Below are 18,802 nucleotides of genomic sequence, written 5' to 3' on the forward strand. Positions count from 1 at the left end.
TACTAAGGCTCTGTGTGGGATAATATTGTTACGAATGATGTTTATTTACAAGGTGAAACGAGGTCCGAGATGGAAGCTACAGGCCAGGCCCAGCCGGCACAGAGTACCACGAGATCACGCGCGCACACTCTACTTCCTCTTTCTCTGCCTCAGTCGCGCAGTGCTGCGACATTTTCCCCGGGGGCAGACGAAGCTCGCTGAGCGAGTCAAAGGGACCGGCGATGGCACTGCTTGAGTCTGGCCACGTGAACGACTTGCGTCGCACGTGAACGCCGATTGCTTGCCGTCACTTTAGCGACGACATAGTTCACATCACTCAAGCGACTGAGTTTAACGAATGGTCCCGTGTAAGTGGCGAGAAACTTGCGGTACAATCCCTTTTGCGAACAGGTGTCCACAACCAAACGTAATCACCGGGAGTAAAGCTGACGGGGATATGCCGCGCATCATAGCGAATCTTGCTGTGGCCTTGTGAGGACAACGTCCTAAGATGCGCCAGTCGACGTGCTTCCTCAGCACAACACAGAGTTTGGGCGATGGAAGGATCTTCTTGGCACGATAAAGGTAGAATAGTGTCCAGAAAGCTCTGGGGAGCGCGTGCGTAAAGCAAAAAGAACGGCGCATATCCAGTAACTTCGTGCTTAGCACTATTGTACGCGTATGTTACAAAAGGTAAGACGGCGTCCCAATTCTTGTGGTCAGCAGCGACATACATTGATAACATGTTGGTAAGGGTTCGATTCGTCCGCTCCGTGAGGCCATTGGTTTGCGGGTGGTAAGGAGTGGAATGACGATATGCAGAACCACAAAGCCGTAAAAGTTCTTCAACGACGTCGGCGGTGAATTGCCGTCCACGGTCACTGATGACAACCCGGGGAGCGCCGTGACGGAGTATGACGTGATGCAACAAAAAATGAAGAGACATCTGCTGCAGTGGCAGATGGAAGTGCCGCCATTTCCGTGTAGCGAGTAAGATAATCTACGCATACTATAATCCAGCGGTAGCCAGCTGACGTCTTTGGGAGCGGGCCAATCAAGTCGATGCCTACTTTTTCAAACGGTAACGTTGGTGGCCTAACTGGTTGTAAATAGCTTGCTGGGGCCGTCGTCATTTGCTTGTGGCGCTGGCAAACAGTACAGCTGGCGACATACTGTTTCGTTGTTTTCCAGAGCTTGGGCCAGAAAAATCTCTGTCTAAGTCGGTGTAGTGTGCGTGCAAAGCCAAGGTGCCTGGACGTGATATCGTCATGCATGGAACGAAGGACAGCAGGGCGCAGGTTTTCGGGCACAACTAGAAGCAATGGGGGACCATCAGCCGAGTAATTTTTTTTGTACAGCAAACCATTACGAAAAGTAAACTGTGTTGTTCCTGCTGGCTCACGTGCAGCTGCCCGTAGGGATTTCAAGGTAGGGTCGCAACGTTGCTCGCTCTCGAAGGTACGCAGGTCTGGAAAGTCGGATGAGATGGAAACTAGGTAGCCATCGAAGTCATCATCCTCAGCTTTAGTATGCGGCGAAGGGAGACGGGATAGGCAGTCAGCATTCGTGTGACACCGTCCGCTCTTGTATTTAACGGAAAAGCTGTACTCTTGAAGGCGCAAAGCCCAGCGGGCCAACCGATCAGACGGGTCACGCAGCCCAACCAGCCAACAAAGTGAATGATGGTCAGTCACTATCGTGAATGCGCGGCCATGTAGATACGGACGGAACTTCTGAATGGCGAATACGACTGCTAGGCACTCGAGTTCAGTAACGGTGTAGTTTTTCTCCACTTTTGTAAGTGTCCGACTAGCGTAGGCAATGACATGCTCACGGCCATCGCAGAGCTGAACAAGCACAGCGCCAACACTCGCACCGCTGGTGTCAGTGTGCAGCTCAGTTGACGCCTCCGGATCAAAATGCCGCAGTACCGGTCCAGAAGTCAACAAAAATTTCAGCTGTTGAAACGCCGACTCGCAGTCAGCAGTCTACAAGTATGGGGTGTCTTTGTGAAGGAGAGAAGTGAGGGGAAAGGCAAGCTGTGCGAAATTCTTGATAAAGCGCCGGAAATATGAGCAAAGGCCCAAAAAGCTTCGCAGATCTTTCACCGTTTGTGGCTGTTGGAAGTCGCGAACCGCTGCTATCTTTTCAGGGTCTGGTCGTATACCGTCTCTGTCGACCAGAAAGCCTAGTACGAGGGCTTGACGCTCACCGAAATGACATTTCTTCGAGTTTAAAATAAGGCCAGCTTGCTGGATACAGTCAAGAACGATCGACAGGCGCTGATTGTGCTCGTGAAATGTCCGGCCGTAGATAATGACGTCGTCTAAATAGCACATGCAAATTTCCCATTTGAGTCCGCAGAGCACGGTATCCATAAATCGCTCGAATGTCGCTGGAGCGTTGCATAAGCCAAAGGGCATAACGTTGAACTCAAAGAGACCGTCAGGTGTCACGAAGGCAGTCTTCTCCTTGTCTGAGGGGTGCATAGGAATTTGCCAATATCCTGACCGTAAATCAACAGAAGAGAAATACGACGTGGAGTGGAGGCAGTCGACGGCGTCATCTATTCGTGGTAGGGGGTACACGTCTTTCTTTGTGACGGCGTTTAGGCGGCGATAGTCCACACAGAATCTCCATGAGTTGTCTTTTTTCTTTGCTAAGATCACAGGAGCAGCCCAAGGGCTACATAATTCCTGGATCACTCCTTTCTGTAACATTTCTTCGACCTGCTCGGCGATGACTTTTCTCTCGGAAGGTGAAACGCGGTAGGGCTTCTGACGAATTGGCGTTACTTGCCCTGTATGGATGCGGTGTTGCATACGAGACGCCGGTGGTGTATGGGACGCTCGTTGGCCTTGAGCAAAATCAAACACTGTGGCGTAGCGAGCGAGCACAGCTTCCAGCAGACACTGCTCACTAGAAGACAGCGACTTGTTAATCATGCACTTAATGTCAGCAGAATTATCATGGTTGGAATCAGGGTTGGATTTTCTTTTTTCGGTTGACATTTCGACCGTTCCGACGCTGACAATGGCTTGTTCATCAAAACTTGCCAGTTTAAGTCCTAGCAGCAATGTTATGGGTTGGGTTGAAACGTTCACTGTCCACAAACGAGTACAACCATCAATGGTGACAACGAGGGAGCGAGGGACTATCGCATTTTTCTTGAGCGCATTGTTATAATCGGGCTCGGCTAAACCACAACAAGAACCTGTACGAGGGCGAGAGGTATTCACAGGTACAAACATTGCAGACTGAGGGGGCAAACACACATCTTGTGACACGGAGAGAACGTCGGCGGCATCACTGGTGCTGTCTGTCATTGAAGTTTGCGCGTCGCGGCAAAGAGAAATCGCGCCACTTCCACAATCCAAAGTTGCCCCCCACTCACGCAAGAAATCAATTCCTAAAATAATGTCATGCGTTGTACGTTCAAGCACAGTAAATTCACTTCGAAATGTCTGGTCCCCTATCATAACTGAAACAGAACAAACCCCAAGTGGGCGTGACATTTCCCCGCCAACTCCACGAAAGGTAGCGTTCCGATCCCAAGAAAACAACTTTTTGTCCAAGACGATTTTTGAAGGACAGGCTCATAACAGAAACTGCCGCCCCGGTGTCAACTAAAGCAAAAGCACTCACAGTGTCAACTAAAACGCACACTTTGTTTTTAAACAATTTTACACAAGGGGGTCTTGATGAAGATGAACATATTGCAGCCTCACCCCCGTCGGTCACACCAGCTAGTTTCCCAGTGGCGGCGGTGATAACGAGCGACGACGAGGTGATGGAGAGCGTCGTTGTCGTGTCGGTGGTGGTGTGAGGCTGCGATCGGAAACGGGGGAGCCACTGCGGTTCGTGCGTCCCTGCTGCAGCCGCTGGAAGGAACTGGGATATGGCCAGGGCTCGTCAGCAGGCACACGGGGTGTGTAGGAATTAAACCGTGGAGCACGCTGCTGGCGGCGGTGGCAATACCTAGCAATGTGTCCAGGCACACCGCAGCTGTAGCAAATGCGGGAGTCGCGGCTTGTCGCGGGTGACACCGCTGACATGGGCGTCATAGGTGGAAATGTACTCTCAGGCTGGTTGTAGGAGGGAAGAGCCCGCGGAACAAGTCGTTGTGGTGCATCTTGTCGGCGTCCCAGACTTGTCGGTTGCGGTGGCAAGTTGCTGCTCTCCGTACGATCAGCATAGGTCCTGCGAGGTTCTCGGTAACTCTGAGGTGCCCAGGTGGCCGGTGGCACACGAGAGCGATGATCAAATGCACACTGATGGCACACATGAGCGTCGTCAACAACTTTAAGGCGTTCAAGCTCTTCTTTAACCACTTGCCGAATCACTGAGGAGATGTCGTCGTGGGTTGGGACGGACACGCTTGCAACAGTAGTAACATTGTCCAAGCGTCCAAACTTTGGCCCAATCCTTCTCATTCTCAGCGCTTCAAACGCCCGGCAGTGTTTCCTCAGATCAGACGGAGTACTAAGATCTTCCTTCGTTATAAGAAAATTATAAACATCTTCTGCGATTCCTTTAAGCAGGTGTCCTACTTTGTCTTCGTCTGTCATGGTAGCGCTGACGATTCCGCATAATTTCAGAACAGCCTCTATGTACGTTGTACACGTTTCGCCAGGTAATTGAGCTCATCGGGAAAGCGTCTGCTCAGCCTTCTTTTTCTTAGAGATCGGGTCCCCGAAGCACTTGGTGAATTCTTCTACAAAATTGTCCCAGCTTGTCAGAACGCTCTCGTGGTTTTCAAACCAGAGGAGCGCGGTTCCAGCGAGAAAAAAAACCACGTTATCGAGCTGCTTCGTAGTGCTCCAGTGGTTGTGGCGACTCACTCTGTTGTAGTGTTTAAGCCAGTCGTCGACGTCTTCGTTTGCCTTCCCCGAAAAGGCGGGTGGCTCCCGCAGCGGTGTCCAGTAGCCAGCCTGACCTCCGTGATTGCTGTCTGGTCCACCACAGGTGGGGTCGTCATTGCCTTCTCCGGAATCGGCCATGTCCGCTGCTTGTGGTCGTAAACCGGCCAAGCGCCTACTTCGTCGGACAGTTGGTAGAGCTGGGTCGTCCAGGATTGTCCAAGATTTACTCAGCACGTCCACCAAAGATGTTACGAATGATGTTTATTTACAAGGTGAAACGAGGTCCGAGATGGAAGCTACAGGCCAGGCCCAGCCGGCGCAGAGTACCACGAGATCACACGCGCACACTCTGCTTCCTCTTTCTCTACCTCAGTCGCGCAGTGCTGCGACAATATTTACGCCTTATATATGCTCAAGCTCTAATCTATCACTTCAGCTTGACTGAATATTTGCGTTTAGTGTCCCTTTAATTATACACACGTACACCCACCATCTCCTGTCAAAGTATAAGCACCAATATGCGTAACAATTGTGCTGGCAGGCCGTCAGAGCTATTTTGGACGTGCTTGTGGCAGTTTGAGCTCTTGGGGGCAGTAAAAGGCAATGCATTCATTTTTTCAGACGTCTTCGCGGCCCCTGGGAAGTCAAACAAATTGGACATTGACTGTACATATATTTATTTATATACGCTGTAAAGGCCCTTTCCAAGCATTATATAAGAGGGGTTACATAAAAGAAAATGTCATTGACAGAAACACTAATAAAGCAAATAGACGTACTATAAATGAACAGGCAAGTATGCAAAGCAAGGAATAATGAAAAGGGATAAACATGAGAATTTGAGCGCAATTATCACTTGATGTTAAAAAGAGTATTCAGATTTTGTACAAATCTGTCAAGGTTAATAATGGAGATGATATCATGCTGCAGATTATTTTTTAATGCCTCCTGGTTCTCCTTTGTGGGAAGACCGTCAAATGGACATTAAGCGTAGGATGCGATAAGTGAAAGAGTTTGTAGAGGGAAATAAAAGGAAGGGGAAATGTCACCCAAGTGCAGACAGTTGGAGCAAAGTAAGAGCCAATCAGATGGCCTGGTGACTAAGAGTTGCAGAGACGCACCAAGATAAATCAGTTGCAACGGATAAAGACTGCTTTTTGGTGTCACCAAGGCCAATCATTGTGAAGTGAGACCAGCATTATCTCTAATTTGTTTTCTTTTTGAGGTTGTTAATACAGCATTTTCTTTCCTTTTTTTTTTTGTGCACCTGTATAGGTGGGCAACCTTCCTTTCCGTCGGGTGTGCAAGGAGTTTGGTGCCGACATCACATGTGGTGAGATGGCAATGGCTGCCAACCTGCTCCAGGGTCAGCCGTCAGAGTGGGCCCTGTTGAAGCGACACTCCTCAGAAGACCTCTTTGGAGTCCAGGTGAGGCCATCACAACGGAGTCCGTAAGAATGAAAAAGGCTTGACTGCACCTGGGATAGCCTCATAGCCAAGAGTAGTAACATTGAAATGGTGGCAAGACTATTGGTTTGTAAGATTGTGCAGTTAATATAAATCATGTAAAATTAAACAAAGGCAAAAGAAGTAATTAGACAAGAGGAGCATTCTTTTCTTTCTTTTGTAAGCGTTAACATTCTTTCTCCTCAAACCTTTGTTTAGAGCAGGTGCACTTAATCTCAACCCCCATCACCATCTGTCAGCACGGCACAGGCCGTGCATGCGGCAAGAACCTGCTGAGCGAGCCTCCTTTTCGCTGGACCACCAGTTCTTGCAGCCCTTGCAAAAGATGGCTGCTGCCTAGTGGCGCTTCAGATTCTGGTCTAAATAGGAGAATCCGGGCATTACCCTGCCATTTAATGCAGAAGTGAGTAATAACACAGGTGCTACATTGAAGGTACGACTTGCAAGCCTTCGAGATACAGCATAGGCTGCTTACAACCTAAGTTGCCACAGTAGTGAATATCCACACTATGAGTGATGCTGCACGATAACTCCAACAACAATTTTCATAGGCTGCACACATGCAATACGTGTTGACCAAGCAGCCACACGTATCTGAGAATTGAAGGATGCGACCGGGATGTTTGCCTACGTTAAAGTGTAGGAACATTGAAAGGTTAACGTCCGAGGAACTGCAGTCTTCCTATTAAGCAGAAAAAGTAACAAACAAAAGAAAGAACTAAAAAAGAACTGTTTAGAGGAAAGTAAGTCACCGACTAATTTTTCAGAACTGTTGATTATTCGGAATTGCCCATGGCACCGCCATGAACTTCACAGAACTAATCTAGAATGGCAACCGAAATTTCGCATGCCATACAGTGCCTCATTCGATTTCTCACACTGCTCCGCGCACACAATGCTGAATGCACAATGCAACTGCGATTCGAGTTGCCACTATTCGAGTGTTGGACGTGCCACAGGTGCCTTCATTGTCGTTGCAGTGGTTCTTTCGTTTTCTAAGTGCTGTACAGCCACTAGAAAGGGTTTCGGTGACTTGGCTCCAGGCGACAACTTGGTCTTCGGCAGCCTAACAGACAGCACTGTTAGGCCTAGCCGGTAAGGGTATCGGACGACATGCCGTCGTAGGTTGCTCGCCCTTAATATGTGCATACCCATAACCAATTAAGTGAAGGTCACGCTCAAAAGCTAAACAGAGGGCAGCATGCTTAAGGAAATGTTTGGGTTTACGGGTGATAAGCTGCAGCAACAACTGCGTATGCCTACCAAGTTTTTTATGTGTGCGTACAATAAAACCTGGTTAAACTGTACCCGTTTTAAAAGTAGTAAAGTCAACTCTCCAACTCAGCAGCCATTGAACATAATACGTTTTGTGTCCGCATAAACTGCACCAGCTTATTGCGTACATATCGGTTAGCACGTTGTGTTTCCACTTTTCGTCGACAAGCCTCAGAGATCGGAACAACGGCCTCCAAGTGCTCTATGCGTTTGTGCGTGAAGCCACATCAACATAATTTCGGTGCCATGCCAGAGAACGTTGTGGCTGTGGTTGGGCATCGTTCAAGCTAAGACTCGCGTCATGCCAAAGCTTGGATAAAACACCGGGTGCTCAGCACAGGAGAAATATTGGACATTATTCATGCTACTGAACATGGCATGAAGAAATCGGCGCTGGCACGTGACAGAGATCTACCCTTGACTACAATGTGGAGCATATGGAATGTGAAGAAGTTGCTTGGCAGCACTGCTGCGACCGCGAAAAGATGTCGGCTACGGTGTTCGACTTTTTGCCATCGTTGCCTCTGTTGCTGTCAAAAGTATCGCCTAACGACAGTGATGAGAACGACACGAAAAGTGACAGCACAGGCGATTCAGGCCTGACACTGGCAGAAACTGCACGTTACATCAGCTTCATGAGTGCAATCGTCACGACAAGAACAGCACCCCGCAATGAAAAGGGTGCCCCACAACTTCTGTAGTGCTACCGCACCTGAACACAGAGAATATGCAACGCAAACGAGGAATCTTCCATACGAGTGTTTGCCGAGAAGAAGGGGCTGGCTGAAAAGCTGGCTCGCTGGTTTGAGTTTGAGGCCACTGTCATTGCTGCTAGGCCGAAAGGTAAAACTTTTGTCACACAAAGTGAACAAATACTGCAAGTTTTTGCCTTTTATCACACTCTCTCCGAGTTCCATTTTTGCCAGGTAAGTGGGCCATCTCATGTTATTTCGGTTAAGCAGTACTACCGTTTAGTACATACTTTTTCCGAGCACCGGCCAACTACGGTTTAACGAGGTTTCACTGTAGAACCTTGTTTGTACGCTTTGAAGAAGAACACGCGAAGAACCATACCACCCAGGAAAACGTGCTATCTGAAGCCACTAAAAAATTTGACCAAGTCATCTGCAGTTGACATCTATGTAATGCGAAGCATTGCACGAATATTTGCGCCACGATTCATCAGCGAGAGCCGAGCTGGTGAGGCCCAAGTGACCAGAGTCACGAGTTTGTTGCGTCAGCACACTTACGTTTGCATTCCTCACATTCAGCCTGGGTCAGCAACATCTTTGAACGCCGTCGCGCGTCAAGCTGGTGGGGCCTGAGTGACCCGAGAAGCGCATTGTCGTTTTCGTATTGCATAGTGTTTAAAGGCAGCGGTGGAAACCAAAATGAAATCAGGCTGGTAGGCGATGCCTATGATTCTGCCAGAGTGAAACATGGTGCCCATTTTGCATTGCTTGTAGCTGGCAATAGCAGTGTATTTGAGTTATCACCTATTAAAAGCGTGCAGTAGGCTTCCAACGGCACCAGTACATCCCACTCGCTGTGAAACAGATAGGTGAAGGTGCTTATCGCATTGGGGTTGGCAGCGATAGCGTTGAATGCAGAGTGCAATGACATGGGAGGAGATTTGCTGGTACAGTCGAACCCACTTATAACAATACCGGTTTTAACAATATATCGGTTATAACAATGAGAAGCTGCTGCACCATCAACTTTTGTATTTTTTGCATGGTGAAATAACCCGCTTACTACAATGCCCCAATGCCGCATTATCGGTTATAACAATGAAGTGTGGCTACTCGGTGTCCGAGCCGAAAGATAGTGAAATGCAAAAAGCTTGAAAAGAAAATGAGAAATTCGAGCCGCTGCACGATGGTCCGCTGCTCGAACGGCCTCCACGCGCTCATTTTCCAGCCTTCGCGCACCTCTCTTCCATCACCCTTCCACCTCTCCGAACACGAATGGGCTGCATCTCTGGCATCTATGCATCTCTATGCCGTGCCACCCTCCGAAACACGTATGGACTGCGCCAACTGCGCTGCTCGCATCTTGCTTGCTGGCTCCTCATTCAGCGCTGTTCTGCAAACATCGTAATCACCTGTGTTCATCTTTTGCATCGAAATCATTCCTGGCCACGTGGCTTCTCAGCCTCTTTTGACTCACCACCGAAACAGAAGATGGCTAAACCGCCTGCTGATAATCAGCAGTGCATGACGTTGCTGGTGAAAAGAAAGCACACGGCATCAGATTTGGAAACTGAGTGCTTCTTACCGATAAGGCGATCATCGCGAACGTGCTAGCATCGGATAGCAACGACGACAATGGCAGCAATGACAACGATGGCAGCGATGACGCGGTAGGGCAGGCTGCCTCAATGTTGTCCTCACAGGAGGCCTGGCAGATGATTCAGTCCCTCCAGGGCTTCGTTTTCGCGAGGAACCTTCCGCAGCAATACGTGGAGCACCTGGATACCTTGGAGGAGGATGTCGGCAAGGCTGACGGACATAGGGTTTTTTCATGCAATGCAGTGTGACGTACATGGCGAGACGCTTGTGGTGATCTCGCCTCAACGCTTCTTCTGGATTTCTCAAGCTGACAGGCTGCCACAGCAACCTCCTCGCATTTTTTAAAAGGCCACTTTTGGGCCCACCAAAGTACTACCTCGGCAGTGCTCGCATATCGCTTGCCACCCATGACCCCTCTTTGCAGTTATAGCATTTTCATTCTTTAACGTCGAGAGCCGCGGCTTGTTACACGTGAACGGAGCACCCAGGAATTTTTTCATGCAATCCAGTTTTAACAATTATCGGTTGTAACAATAGAATTTTCGTGGCATTTGAATATTGTTATAAGTGGGTTTGACTGTACTGGAATGGGAAGCTGAGTGCATGCTAGCATTTTTATGTGAGACAACTGGGTGAGTATTGCGGGAAAGTTCCTGTGGCAGGCGGTTACTGTTCTAGATCACACCCACCTTGCGCCTCTTCTTAGTGAGATGGGATTTAGCAGCCGAAAAACTTAAAAGATTGCAGTTCAGCATTGTATTGAACATTGGTGCCGAAAAATTGTTTTCCAGTAATGTATGAACTTGTAGAAATGAAGTGTAACTGTATCGGGTGACTTTTTTTGTTCCATATCGGGAACGTTGGCACTGGAGAATCATTTGTAATGGTTCTACTGTAGATGGAGTTCTATGGGAGGGTAAGCAACAGTCATAAAAGACTGCAATATAGCCGGTCCTGCACTATAAGCATATATGCTATAAGTGGCCTGAGCTGTTTTACCCTGAAGCCTTGCAGGAAATGGTGGTGCATGTGGAGAGGAGAAAAATGTGAGAAGGTTGAGGGCACAAGATTTATACAGTGTGTGTAAAGTACGTAAATTTTGGTTTCTGAGGCGCAGCTTCCAAAATGACTACAACATGCCACGAACAGGATTATGTGCCAAGAGCAGGTGCAGTGTGTGTGCTATTCCTCTAAATGCCTGAAAAGGAAACATAATAAACGGCAACACTTCAGTTGTGGAAAATATAAATTTTCCTTGACACCTAAATTGGCATGAGATATGTGCCATTTCATTTTTGAAGTACAATGGCAGACAGATGGATACCGAGTTGCCAAACAATGGTTGCAACGGACAGGCTAACAAGTGTATATCTAGCCTGTGGCAAAGGCCATACAAGACGAACACATAGTTCATTTGGCTATGGTTGTTGTTGCAGCTGTGCGGTGCACACCCAGATGTGATGACACGCTGTGCCCAGCTGCTCAGGGACAAGTGCAGTGTTGACTTTGTTGACATCAACATGGGTTGCCCCATTGATTTTGTCTACAAAAAGGTGAGTGTGCCACTTTGTGTTGTTTTCCACTGAGCATGCTCTGTAACAAGAATGTCTGAGCTGCACGAGACAATCTGACACACGTGTTTCACTGGTGCCCTTAACCACAGTTAAACTTAACAGCAGTTACTCACTTAAGCAAGGTTAAATCCAACCACAGTCTGCCGGAGGTACACAAGCGTTAATATTGATGATTTACGACAGTGATGAATGAGGCACGTCGCAATTTTCAATTTCAACTGGAATTCCAACCCACTGCAGCGCAAAATTAATAAACTAAGGTCCAAAATTAAAGCTAGTTTTGACACCATATCTGTACAGCAGAAACAGCAAGGCAACACAGTTTGCAGACACGGCACACCTGACAACTCATCAGGTGTTTCGCCACCTTCGATCGACGCTGCTGGCACATCTGCGCATAACGCTGAAGGAGACACATTGTCACATAATCACTGCAGGTTTCCGTGGACGTAGAGCAGAAGGCGCATGGTGCGATTTGTCATTCAATCCGACATACGGCACACGACGATTCAGGGTACACAGGACGTGCATTCGAACAAGCGAGCAGCATGTAAGTTTCACCCAGATCCGGTGCCCCAGCTTCTACACTCAGAAGACTTCATGTCCTCGTCGAGACATACAATATGAACAACTTTGCACAATGCTGCTTCACTTTATGCAAACAAACACTGTTAATAAAAGTATGCCTCTGCAAGTGACAAAACACATCACAAGGGCACGTCCACATTGTCCAGCTGCAATAGGTTCGGTAGGCCTAGCTCGGTAGGTGCCGCAGCCGACGGTACTTGTGATCCAGCCCGAGGTGGTTGAAGAAAACTTATCTGCACACTTGAATCACCTGTAATTAAATACAGTTGAACCCACTTATAACAATACCGGTTTTAACAATATATCGGTTGTAACAATAAGAAGCTACTACACTGTCAACTTTTGTATGTTTTCCATGGTGAAATAACCCACTTACTACAATGCCCCGATGCTGCATTATTGGTGATAGCGATGATGTTTGGCTGCTGGGTGTCTGAGCTGAACAGTATTGAACTGTGAAATCCTTGAAAAGAAAAAAATGAAAATGAGAAATTCGAGCCGCTGCACGATGGGCTGCTGCTCCAACAGCCGCTGCGTGCTCATTTTCTAGCCATCTCTGCGTGCCTCTCTCTCATCACCCTTCCCCCCCTCCAAACACGAATGGGCTGCGCCCACAGCTCTACGCCGCCCCATCCTCCGAAACACGAATGGACCATGCCAATTGTGCTGCTTGCAGGCTGCTCGCATGTTGCTCGCTGGCTCCTCTTTCAGTGCAGTTCTGCAAACAGCTTAATCGCTCACATTGGTCTTCGTTTGCGTTGAAATCGTTCCTGGCCCCGCAGTTTCTCGCCGCCGAAATGGAAGATGGCTGATACGCCCGCTGATCATCAGCAATGCACAACGTTGCCGGGGAAAAGAAAGCGCACAGCTGTAGATTTGTAAACTAAGTACTTCTAACCGATGAGGCAATCGTCGCGACCGTGCTTGCATCAGATAGCGACGGCAGCGATTATAGGTGATCGTCGCGATTGTGCTTGCATCAGATAGCGATGGCGAAGATGGCAGCGATGATGCAGTAGAGCGGGCTGCCTCAACATTACCCTCACAGAAGCCCGGCAGATGATTCAGTCACTCCAGGGCTTCGTTTTCACAAGGAACCTTCCGCTGCACTACGTGGAGCACCTGGATGCCTTGGAGAAGGATGTCGGCAAGCTTTGCATAAAGCACGCACGGCTGAGGGACGTTGGGTTTTCTCGTGCAAGCCAGTGAGAAGTACATGTCGAGATGCTTGTGGCGATCCCACCTCAGCGTTTCTTCTGGATTTCTCAAGGTGACAGGCTGCTGCGGCAGCGTTTTCGCAATTTTTGAAAGGCCCCTTTTGAGGCCACCAACGTGATGCCTCAGCGATACTCGCATATTGCTTGCCACCCGTGACACCTCTTTGCAGTTGTTATAGCAGTGCCATTCTTTAGCGTCGAAAGCTGCGGCTTGTTACAGGCGATCAGAGAACCCAGGAAGCAGTTAAACGAGTGAACACAATCAGCTGCCGGATGGAGGAAAGTGGTGGGGTCTCCCGGCATTATAGTTTTCTCACAACAGCTCTGCCATCCCCTATTTTGATTTTTTCATGCAACCCGGTTATAACAATTATCAGTTACAACAATGGAATTTTTGTGTCACCTGAATATTGTTATAAGTGGGTTCTACTGTACAATCGGTTTACTTGACGCCGCCGGTGCAAAGAAGAAACGTGCAAACCAATCGGGCAGCCTGACTCAGACGTGTGTGCTGTCTACCTGCAAGACCCTTCACATCTTGCCAGTGCCAGGCGCTGCTTTGTAAAACAGGCACATGTTTGAGATAATTTTACTAAAATGGTAACCATTTCGTGTCAGAAACATTGTAGCGGGCAAGAAAAAAAGAAAATAACATAAGTGAAGTGGCGAGAATCCAGCTGTTGAGCTGTTTAATAGCTTTTGGTTCCTCCTCAACTGATTCATTTTTAAGTGCAAAAGTGCTTATCAACATTATCATATTTACATGTGTAAGGCCTACACATTTGAGGGGAAGTTTTTACAGGGTGCAAGCCCTTCATGAGGCAGGCTTATGTTATACTCACTGAGGCCTTGAACTGCGCTCAAACTACTGTGCAAGATAACACGACTAGTGACTGACGACGAACACTTCGAGCCATTCTCGTCAATTCCACAGCCTGTGTTTGAAAGCTCATCCCATGGGCCCTCCCCCAAGCTGGCTGTCCTCTATGCCATTCATGTTGACCCTCTGACTGTTCCTCTAATAGGAAACAATGTCGTGGTCACATGGATTTGGATTCCAAGACAACGCAAAGCTGCCCAAAGGCTGAAAAATCAAAGATCAGGACAGCTGGCGTAGATAAACATAAACACACTACTGGGAGGGCAGCAGCCGTTGCACTAGGCATAGTAGGTACATCTGTATGCACTCAGGAATATGTAGTTACGTTAGCTGAAGTGCATTCTCGATTCAAGGATACAATCATTTTTTTACTTTTGACGAACGGCTTTAGAAGCTAACTTGAGAAGTTACCAGTTGGCTGAGAAAGTTAAGGACCAAGTGCCCGCTTTGCAATCCATCAAGTCCCCACAATGATGACAGTAAGTGTTCATTCCCTCTTTTTGTTGCCTGCTAGCCAGAAGGCTCCTAGCTGCCAGACTAAAATTGGCCTGGCAAGTTTGGGCAGCCTGCAGGCTGTTAGAAGTGGAAAATTGAAGAGTCCCACTGTTTTAATTTCTGGTCACATTCAACCTCTTAACGTTCTGAAATGAAACCGCACACCACATGTTCAATATCTACAGGCACACTTCTTGCAGCAACACTAGGCCAGCGAAGCTCTCAGTTTTCAGGTTCCTCCAACTATGCTTGACAATGATTATCACAGGGCCTGCTCGATGTGATCGCAACGGTTGGAGGCATACTACTTCTTTCGGTAAAACACATACTGTAGAACCCCTCTAATATGTTTTCCATGGGACCACAAAAAAAGCATAATACTGAAGACGCCGGGTTATTTAACTCCAGTTAATTCGATTTTTGTGTTCACTCGATTCCGCCTGAAGGTCCTGGCCCGAGCTTATACATTTCCGAGAGCCCAAGCTTACGTTATTTCGGTGTCAAAATTGGCCTTCCCCGGATAATTCGAGCTTGACTGGTCAGCTTCACCACAATACAGCCTGTGTCATGCGGTGAAGTATGCGCAATTTATTGCGGTGATGTATTTTAAGCATGGAAAGGTGCCGCTATCACGGTGCATAGTACACGTTTCTTAACTACGCAGGCGCACTCGCACGGATCCCCGTCACAATATGAATACCAAGATGCCTAATAAGCATACTGGCAGCCATTAAGAGCTCTTTCTGATGCTGCTGTAGCAATTTGAGCCCTCGCTTCGCCCACCAGCATGTCTCGTATATGAGACAGTTAACACGGCCTAGTGCTCGTTCCTTAATTATACGTGCACTCACGCGCCGTGCACGGCGAAGCGGAGGAAAACCGTCTGTGTTTTGGGAACGCTAGCAAAAGAGAAGGCGGTAAAATGAAAGAGCTCAGGAAGTCAACGGGTCGCTTACGGGCAACGAAAGAGCAGAGGTCTATGTTAAACTCTGAAGGCCTTCCAGTAAACTCATTAGGCATGTCGGTGCTCGTACTGTTACCGCAGACAGCGCATGTGCGCGTGTAAATTAAGGAACACATTCTATGTCCCGTAACAATGGCATCTTTTACTGCTTAGTATGCTTCACCGCATAGCACGACTTTAATGCGGCGAAGCCAACTTTAAAGGCAATACTGCCGATTGAATCAACAGCATTCTTCGGCATTTTTCTGCCTTTTGATTAATTCAACCTGTTGGGTAGTTCGACCAGTTTCGTTAGTCATCTCAGGACAAAATTAACGGATGTCGACTGTATTCATATAGGAGGTCTTCCCTGCACAACCTCGTGTCCCTATTTTCTTTTCAATTATTTTTGCTTTCTTGCAGCACTACGACCGCGCAATGGCCTCTTGCAAGTCAAAATAATAGAAGCGCAGCTTTATACCGTGACATGCGCAGGGAAAGCCATTCCAACAAAATTAATGATACTTGTCTGGTAATATTTATTTTATCCCAAATGCTACATGCATGCACAACCATGCATCTCTTCAGTAGAGCAGACAATACCAGTATTATTGACTACTTATCCAGCGAATTTACCAGCTTTGAAGCACTTTCAGTACGTCCTACCACAAACATCGAAACATTGTGGCGTAGTTTCAAAAATATAATGTTTGATTGTGTTTCCAAGTATGTACTTTCTGAAGTTAAAAAAATGAGGAAGCACGACCCCTGGATCTCACGTAACATCATTCATACCAAACATAATGTCAAGCATCTGAGAAAATCAATGAAAATAGTACCTAATCCTTCATCTCAAAGTAATCTTACTCTAGCTATCCAAGACATGAAATTTAAGATAAAGACACCGAAGTTACACTTTTACTCAAACACACTTCAAGGATTCTTGGGAAATTCGCCGACCAAATTCTGGAACTACCCTAAACCTTAGGCATCAAGTGAGCCTTTAGTGTCGCCCGAAACTAACAAAGAAAGCACTAATTCACTACATAACTATTTTCGTTACAGCAACTGCAATGAAATGCTTTTTCTTTCTTGGAAGACGCCTCCGACTAGCACCACCCAATACAAAACTTCTGGCTTACAAAACTTTCGTCAGGTCAGTCTTTGAGTATGCAAATGTTATCTGGTTCCCATACACTAAACAACTAATTAAAGAACTAGAAGGTGTACAGAGGAAAGCTCTACGGTATATATACAATAAACTTAAACTAACAGACTTGCCCACCGAACTACTCAACAAAGCCAGAACCTTCACAGTACAAAACTGAGCAGCACTTGCCCGTTCTAAACTTATGTACCAGCTCCTACACAACGAGCTTAATATTGATACCTCTAGATACATCTACAAAAATGAAACACGGCTAGCGCAATATAAACACACAAACACGCAATGAGTATTCTTTTCATACCGGTTGCTTCAAGAATTCATTCTTTCCTTCAGCGATAAGAGACTGGAATAAACTGAGTGAACCCATTAGTAACAGCTCCTCATTAGATACATTTGCTAATTCAGTGGAAAAACATCTTGTCTTACAGCTCTGATTTACTTACTCCGGTTTGTTACCAATCTTCGTAGCCTAACACTTTAATCTATGTGTTCTTTTTGTATGATGCATTATGTGCATGACTGCATCCTGTCTATCATGTTCATTAGGTGTTTTATATCACATGTGTTTTCAAGTGAGTCATTTTTTCTTATTTGGTTTCTTCTTTTCTCAGATTCTCCTTGGTTATAGTATATTGTACCCATATATGCATTTGTGATAAAGTACTTAATTTTTTTTTTTTTAGAAAAACAAAAACCTTTGCAATAACACACTCGGGATTATATAATGTATTTATATTCTTTGTTCACAAATACTACCATTTGTACTTGCCCTTCCTGTTATAATCCCATGAGGGATTGACAGTATGTGAAATAAATAAATAAATAAGGCCATCTCTGCTACATTTATTAGTTATTCGAATTAATATCGAGACCATGTAACCTATAGGTGCACGTTCGAGACAGCACTGAAAGGGCCTATCTGTGCGCCAAATCAGCTCCTTGCCTGCACCAACACCTGTGCCGAAAGGTCAAATGGCTGTTCCACCACTATAACTGCCAAGGCAGGATTCTACCTATGGCGTGCAGTCGGGAGAATGCCGCCCGCTGCTCTGGTTTGCCACTCATCACTCCGGTTGACTGCCCACATATTTGAGGTGCAACTCAGCAATTAAAATGGTCGATTTGGTCAAGATTTACAATTCTGTTCTTTTCTTTACCATGGTTTTTGGGTGTTCCTTTTTATCACATGGGGTAATATCGATGAGAAGAAAAAATGTGAAGCAGAACGAGACGGAGAAAATCGGACGTTTCTAGGAAGAGGAATTGCTATTTGAAATACCCCAAAGTGGAGGGTGCACTTCTGCAGTGGCTGAAGATTGCCAGGAGTGCAAATCTCCCCATACATGGACCTGCACTTACTGCAAAAGCCAAAGCTCTCGCCCTCCAGATAGGCCATAAAGATTTCAAGTGCAGCAGTGCTTGGCTTGAGCGGTTCAAGAAACGACAGGGCGTGACCTCGAAGTCGGATCGTTGGCGAAAGCGCAGCCGTGACACTGTAGACGTATGGTGCCAACATAGACTCCAAGCTCTACTTGAAAAGTATGATGACAAACACATATACAACCTAGATGAGGCTGAATTTTTTTTACAAGACGCTACTGAATTACACGTTCACTACTGCTGGCAGATCCTCATCCGGAGAAAAACAGAGCAAGGAGTGTGTAGCGGTGCTGTGTGGTTCCAATGCAACAGCGAAGACAAGCTTCCCTTGTTGATACTGGGGAAGGTGGAGAAGCCGTGGTCAGGGTGTCTACCAACTGAGAAAACTGGGAATTCTCGGGGATTTTTAGTAGTCTGGAAAAACTCGGGGAAAACTCGGGGAATTTGTGCCTCTGTCAGAGAAAATTAGCTGTAATTTTATTGAAAGGGTCGGAAGTCGCGGTAATACTGGCTCGAGTAACAGACAGGAATCGTAACGAATCGTCTTTGACGTCCTGTCGTCGGCTGGAGGAGTTGCTAGTGTAGAGTCAACGACCGACTTTCCGGATTCCCGATAATTTGGACGGCTTCGCGGCACCACCGCGTACCCAATAGAGTCAATGTATCAGAACGTCTGAAATTTC

General features: G+C 47.0%; 1 protein-coding gene across 2 annotated transcripts in view; it reads left to right on the forward strand.

The window, feature by feature from the left end:
• The window catches only part of Dus3 (Dihydrouridine synthase 3), a 99,967-nt gene that overhangs the window by 33,526 nt on the left and 47,639 nt on the right, over positions 1 to 18,802 (forward strand). For both annotated transcript variants that reach the window (XM_055075916.2, XM_050187049.3), the window contains exons 6-7: positions 6,117 to 6,269; positions 11,311 to 11,427. In XM_055075916.2, coding sequence (XP_054931891.1) covers positions 6,117 to 6,269; positions 11,311 to 11,427 — 270 coding nt within the window. The remainder of the gene's footprint in view (positions 1 to 6,116; positions 6,270 to 11,310; positions 11,428 to 18,802) is intronic.

This window comes from Dermacentor andersoni, chromosome 2 (genome assembly GCF_023375885.2).
Source record: "Dermacentor andersoni chromosome 2, qqDerAnde1_hic_scaffold, whole genome shotgun sequence".
Lineage (NCBI taxonomy): Eukaryota > Metazoa > Arthropoda > Arachnida > Ixodida > Ixodidae > Dermacentor > Dermacentor andersoni.